Consider the following 7,094-nt stretch of genomic DNA (forward strand, 5'->3'; position numbering starts at 1 on the left):
GCCCTCATAGTCGCGTCGTCTCCGTCTCCGTTGAGTTCTTGACTTGCCTCATCAAGGACGTTGCAGCAAGCCGTGTCGCTCCCGTATCGGCTGAAAATCAATGGGGGAGAAAGATTAGTTAGTTGAAGACCCTGTAAATCGTCCGTAACAGGTCCGTGTGTCTAGAATTATCATGTTTTTTTAGCCAGGGAGCACGAAAGAGGCACTCCACTACTTCTGGTTCTAGACCACGACAGTGGAGTATTCTTTTACTGCTGGAGTAGTATAGTTTACTTGATTAGTTAGATATTTAACAGGCCGGCAGGTAATGGCCAGGCTAATGGGATAAGGATGAGTGTAGGAGTAGTGGTCAGTGACCATAGATAGCTTGCAACTTGCAAGGCGCAGTACTTACCACATAGTGATAGTGACATACACCACCCATGCTGCCACACATACCGGTCCATAATACACCACAATGCTTCCTCAAGAAAAAAAATACACCACATACGGCGAAGATCTATCGCCCTGCCCACTTTGCATTAAAAGGAATTTATGAATTAACTACAATGTGTGAAGCTTCGGGTATGGTTCCCACATGTATGCAAGTCTCCTAAGTAGCTCCTTCCACTTGGCAACTAGTGCTGATGATGCTCTTTAATTTAGCTGCGTACGTACCCTTCAGGACGTCATTAACCCACATGCACGCAGTTACAAGGGAAAATGGGGTTAGGTTCTCTGAGGAAGTAATCAAAAGAGCACTTTTTTTATTGCACAAACGATGACCTTTGTTGGATAGACAAGGTTGGCTTGAACGGTTGTGCCACTATATAAACGGTGCCTGCAGGCTCAAGGCTACATACCAGGCTTGAGAAGTGCAAGGCCAGCAACCACTTTATTGTCTGGTATGCTCCAAAAGCTTAGCCTCCTCCTTGATTGTTTTTCCGCTTTCTGTTCACTTTTCACTGTGCTGGTTTAGCCAAATATCTTCATAATATCTACTGACTGTTCATCAACAGTTGGTTAGCTTCAGTAATTAGAAGTCCTAAGATGTACCAGTAGAGTTTTCTTAACTAATTTCAGAAGTTTTGTGTGTGAGTTGCTCGACCACTTTCCGTCCGATCGATGCATGATTCCTCGATCTAATTGAAGTTCATTTTGGTGTAGCGTAGCACGTATAAGAAGAGGAATTAAGCCCCAAGAGTTGGAGGCGATGTCGTGGTGGAAGTCCAAGTCGCACTTCAGCGCCGACAGCCAGGACTCGAGCTCCGACGGCGCGTACCGCGGAGGTAAGGAACGCTCGCCGTCACGTCGCAAGAAGTCCGACGAAGACGAGGAGGAGTACCGCCCCCACGCAGGCTACGGCGCCAACACCAACCGCGGCGGGGCCAACGAAGGCGGGGGCGGCGGCTACAACAACGGCTACGGCGGCGGTGGCTCGTACAGCAACGGCAACGGCGGTATCACGCCCTACAACGGCGGCGGTGGCTACAACACAACTCTTCCTACGGCAACGGCGGCGGTGGCTACAACAACAACTCTTCCTACGGCAACGGCGGCGGTGGCTACAACAACAACTCTTCCTACGGCAACGGCAACGGCGGCGACGGGTACAACAACGCTCCCAGCTGGGCATCCCAGGACACCGGCGGCCGGACGCCGATGTACATAAACACCAGAGAGGTCCACGTCTATGGGGCGCCGCAGAACGACGACGACTACAACGGCGACCAGAAGAGGCGTGGCGGCGGCGGCGGGGGCAGCGGGTTCTTCGGTCCGGCCTTCCATGCCGTCGGCCATTTCGTCGATCGCAGGTTCGGCCTCGACGATAGGAACTGATCGATCACGCCCATAGATATGGCTGATTGCGCTGGCCATGCAGATATGCATGGATGCTCGCGACGATCGACTACTACACTACTACTACTACGTGCTGTGATGTGTCTTGGATAGTTTCCAAGTGTACCAGTGATGTGCTTCAGTTCTGCGCAGTGATGTCTGTGTGGTTTGTGTTGCATCGTGTACAACATGATTTTATCATGCAGATGTTGTATATCTATATATGTACGCAACTTAATTACTTCTTGTTCTCTCTCAGAAAAAAACTTGGTTACTTCTTTCATGCACATACTCCATGGCAACTTATGATTTTCCTGTAATGATGTGGTCCTCTTTTTTTTATCTTATGGCAATAAAAAAGTCCATCTAAGTGCACATATTAAGTGGAAAAGCAAAATTTCTTGTATAATGAATTATTTTAAGTTTGTCAGATGTAGAATTGCTCAAATTTGGAGCACCAAAATTTCTGTATTGGGCTTTCTTCCTTGTTTCCTTTTCATTTCATTCCATTCAATTTGGTTGTCTCTTCCGGGGGCTTATGATGAGCATATATTGCAGTTTATCATATCATTCCAATATCTTATTCTATTTCATATTGTGTACAGGAATTTATAACCCACCTAATTTCAGCCAAAAATCCTTTCTCAGGGTGTCATTATATTTCTTGATGTGGACTCCAATTGTTGCTTCCATGCTGAGTGTAATTCACACGTTCTTCATAAAAATCCTACTCTTTGAGATCCAACCGCTGCCATGGATAGCTAGAGCTTACGGGTGCAAGTTCGCCCACCTGTGTTTGATCGGCGGGGAGATTTTTTTTCTACCTTTAACTACATTTTATAGTTTGTCATAGACAACCACAATAGCCCAAAACTTATTGGAAAAATCATCAATATTAGCAAAATACTCCCCGTCAATTGCCGCAAGATATAAACATACGCGGTGTTTAGACATGTTACAGTCCTCAAGATGTAATTCTGATGATTGCTTTACGTATAAATATCATAGTAAGTGAAATACAAAGAAACACAAGATACTTTTAATTTCACCAAAATCTACAAGAACTCTGTATGCCTGCATAGATAGTCAAAGTTTAGAGATATTCTTGGATGCTTTCCATATGAGCTTTTATATACTTTGGAATGAATGTAGTACATTCTGTACGTACGTAAAATCCCATATACATATATTTTTTATTTACCAAAGATCCACAGAAAAATAGTCAGCCGTTAACAATAATACACACAATTCCTTTAAAACCGTCTTCCCCGGTTCTCCATACATAGCATGATAGATTTGAAGGCAAGAACATAGACGTGGATTGATCTGTTAAATTTATGCGCACGGTGCAGACTCAATTAAAACAATTAATTGACTCGTGTTAGTTTCCATATGTTTGTTTATTTGAAAAAATAACTAGAGACCCTCCTACTGACTGTTATGTAATTGCTGTTAACTAAGGGAGATCCTAAGATTACATGTTTACTCCTAAGAATCTAGTAACAATGCAATTGAAACACATGTGATGCAGTTGATTCAACTGCATTTTCCTGCAGTTAACAACATTGCATTTGAATCAACCTAAAAAACCATTACATTTGATTCAACTATACTCTATCGTTCAATTAACAATGCATCGCGGTTATGAACCATGTATTTCAACTACACTTTTCAACCGTGTAGTTTTTTACTGCATTTTTTCAATTGCATCATGTGTTTAAAACATTGTTTAATATTTTTTGGAGCTCTTTTAGGGTGATTGGCGAGTTACAACTCGTAATTTCGTGTAACTCCACCTCCAATTTTTCCTGACCGCCAGATCTGAGAAATCAGTAAAATAATTATTTTTTGGTCAAAAGGGTAGAATAGTAAAGTTCCACCAATCCGTTCCGCAGGAGAATTAGCTCGCCCATGCCCGTCCCCCACGCAGATCGTTCTGTTTCTGGTCGCATAGCCGCCGCCGCCGCCCTTTCCGCCGTTCCGATCGAGCGATCCCGCCGCGGCACCGCTCCAGGCAAGCACCAGCAGTCGCCTACCTGGTGTCGCTCCTGCCACGAGGGTTCCGGCTCAACGCCAGGAACTGCTAACCGTCCGCTGCGGCGCGCCGAGCCCACCGAAGTCTTCCCTGCCCCGCCGCCCACTGCAGCGCCTCCCTTCCGTCAAGCAGCCGGCGAGGCGAGCACTCCGTCGACAGGTACCTTTCCCTCCCCTACCCCCCCTCCCTCCCCCCGCCCTGCGTTGCTTGTCAGGTCGTCGCCGGCTGTGAGAGGAAATTTGGGTGCTCCTGCAGTGTCAATTCAGCCTAGACTCTTTGCACAATTAGAGATCAGATAACGGTCAGTTATCGTCCTTCTTCGATGATTTATTTCTCTTCTTCCCGGTGCAAGGCTCCTTTCCTTTCAGGTTTTGAGAAAATGTTTGCAGCTGGCCCATAAGATGCTCATTTCTATGCGCTGGGATTGCAATGCAATGGTCAGTGGGAGGGGAAAAAATACATTAAGAGAACCATGAAGAGAGTATCAACAACATTTTTGTCTATAGCTTATCAACTATGTATTCAACATTTGGAAAATTACGAGTACACAAGCATCTCAAACAACCTTGTGTAGAAAACAACAATTCCAGGAAGCCAATATTCTTTACTTCTCTTTCAGTCATTTGTAAAGATATTGTTTGCTCAAATACCTGTGAGGATAACATCGTCCATCCTAATGGATTTACGACTAGCATGTTGTGCATAGAACTCAACATCCTTAGCCAGTTGCTGTGCACATTGGGAAGAATATGTTAATTACACTACCCATAGAGTTTCCAAATATGCAAATCTAACAAGATTCAGAACCATTCTTATTCTGCTGAGGGCAAATAAGCAGTTCAGTACAGATAGTACAGCAGAACGCTATAGTTTCAGAGGTGTTTCTCTGAAAATCCACGTCCTTATGTTCTGATACATCTCCTTTACTGTCGCCGTGCAACCAGTGGTTCCCACAACATCCCCGATCCCGAGCTGGAAATGTGGTCAGCTATTGCTTTCTAGCTGATACAGTGTACCACTTAAAAGGATGAGATTCTTGAGTTTGTGGACGGGTTTGGGTGATCTTCAGTGCAACTTGATGTATTATTTCTCACGTGTATTCTATAACCCACCAAGGTCTAGGAGTCACATTGGCTAAACATTACCTAAATGCATTAAAATAGTGCTTTGCTTTATTCAAGAGCACATTCCCAATTGAACTAAATATCTTGAATTGTGTTAGAGGAGCATGCAAATCATATATAAGGATAGTATCTATAGCAGAGATTGTTTGTTAGAGTTTGGTGTATTCTCATCATGAATATTTTGTCTATGCAGAGCTTGTTGTAAGAGAAAAAACCATCAGTATCAGCATGAAATTCGAGATACACAACTCCTAGTACGGCGGCATCCACATCGCTCCCACGATTACTGCTTTTGAAGTTTGTGTATGATATAAAAATTAATGGATGTGCTATGATCTTCTGCAGAAGAGTCAGATCAGTCATAATGTGTCCAAGTTCAAATTTGTTTCCCTAGACCTACTTCTGTGTTGGGCCATGCAATTGGCCAATATATAAGATGCAGGTCTGAACACTTGTACTGCTCATATCCTGGTCAACAGTTATGATGTTGAGTTATGGTCATTCTTTTTGGTACATGGAGTGAGACAAATATTCTGATTCTGTTTTTTGTATTTTGTTAACTGACTGTAGAGGGAAGGATGCTACTGGTGAGGAAGTAGTCAAGCCTTATACTCCTACTACACTGGATTCTGATATTGGATACTCTGAGCTTGTTTTAAAGGTAATTTATCGTAAACATGTTCCAACCGCACTGAATGTGTCTTATCATTGATTCTGATGGTAAAAAGATTATGTGACTAGTTGACTAGAATAATTAGCTTAATTGTACACCATATTATTAATTCACTTCTGAAGATATGTTGCAGCCAAATAGTTCTCTTAGAACATGACCAACCATCGAGAATTATGAGCTGTTATAGCATGTCAACTATTGTGTTATGATTGGTTGCCATGACGACTATCCCTCCTAGCCCCCTGCGCCGCCGTCTGCCTCTGACGATTCCGCACGCGTGTAGGCGACAGTGGAACAAATTCAGACATTCAAGGATATCCGTCCGTCAAAATATTCAGGTTCTGCACTTTTGTATTTCACGCCATTCTTCCTTTTTTCTCTCGTTTGCATTGCATGTGCACAGTAAACCACATAGTCGTCCATCACTGAATGTCTGAATTTGTTCCATTCAGACATTCAAAGTCACATTCCCCATGCGTGTAGGTGACAATGGAACCGGTCTGATCGCTTTGCAGTTTCTTAATTTGTTCGCTATATTCTGAAATCACTTATATAAAAATCAACAAGTTTCTGAATTAATGATGTAAAAAGCATCTAGTTTCTGAAAATCAACAAGTCAGCAATGCTGATCGATGGTCCAAACGCCCATTGCTGATCGAGTAGATGTCACACCCATTGCGGTTTCAGTAAGATTAGATCCAGTTTACGGTAGTTATGAAGCAGATGTCACACGCATTGCAGATGTATTTGTCACGTCTAGTAGATTGAGTGGTTTTGTTATTTGATTTAAGATTTCTTCTATGATTTACTATTACCGTGAACTGATGTATTCATAGCCAGTGAGTTGTAATTGCAGATGACTATTGACTATTGAGTGTGTCTCAATCATGACATTTTGTACAGCGGCTTTTTCTTTCTTCATATGAACAATACTGTAATCATAAAAGGCATGAGATGTTGCACTTTTTTTAACTTATTCTGAACCTTTTATGTTGAGAGGAATATATGAGTAGGGAAATTCTTTTACTTCTGGTGTATAATTGAGACCAATTGTTAATTTGTATGTGATATGCAGGAAGATATGGCCGATATAAGTGCTGAGTGTATGGCTGAGTACGACGACATTGTCAGCAGGATGTTTGATAGCGAGGAAGAGGGTTTTGAGTTCTATAACAAGTATGCTCTTGAGAAAGGCTTTAGTGTGAGGAAAGGATATGTTGAGTGGGATGAAGCGAACGAGAAGATAATTCTGAGGAAACTTGTTTGTAGTCGTGAAGGTTGCCGTGAAGAGAAGCACATGAAGAGGAAGAGAGAAGATAGGAAGAGGAAGCCACGGAATATCACTCGTGTGGGGTGTAAAGCGAAATTTGTCATTGCAAGAGTCGCGAAAACAGGGCGTTGGTTTGTGAAGGATTTCATCGATGAACACAACCATCCTTTGGCC

The 7,094-nt window shown here is 43.0% G+C and overlaps 1 protein-coding gene across 2 annotated transcripts; it reads left to right on the forward strand.

The window, feature by feature from the left end:
* Positions 1-760: 760 nt before the first annotated feature.
* Positions 761-2,059, forward strand: LOC125548993 (cold and drought-regulated protein CORA-like). Of its 2 annotated transcripts, none has more exons than XM_048712496.1 (2): positions 761-884; positions 1,152-2,059. In XM_048712496.1, the coding sequence occupies exon 2, from the start codon at positions 1,193-1,195 to the stop codon at positions 1,649-1,651; it is 459 nt and encodes a 152-aa protein (XP_048568453.1). In that variant the 5' UTR covers positions 761-884; positions 1,152-1,192; the 3' UTR covers positions 1,652-2,059. The 2 variants fall into 2 exon arrangements, with proteins under 2 accessions (XP_048568453.1, XP_048568454.1); XM_048712497.1 differs by having other exon boundaries at positions 793-884; positions 1,147-2,059.
* The last annotated feature ends 5,035 nt before the right edge of the window (positions 2,060-7,094 follow it).

This window comes from Triticum urartu, chromosome 3, assembly GCF_003073215.2.
Source record: "Triticum urartu cultivar G1812 chromosome 3, Tu2.1, whole genome shotgun sequence".
NCBI classification, from domain to species: Eukaryota; Viridiplantae; Streptophyta; class Magnoliopsida; order Poales; family Poaceae; genus Triticum; species Triticum urartu.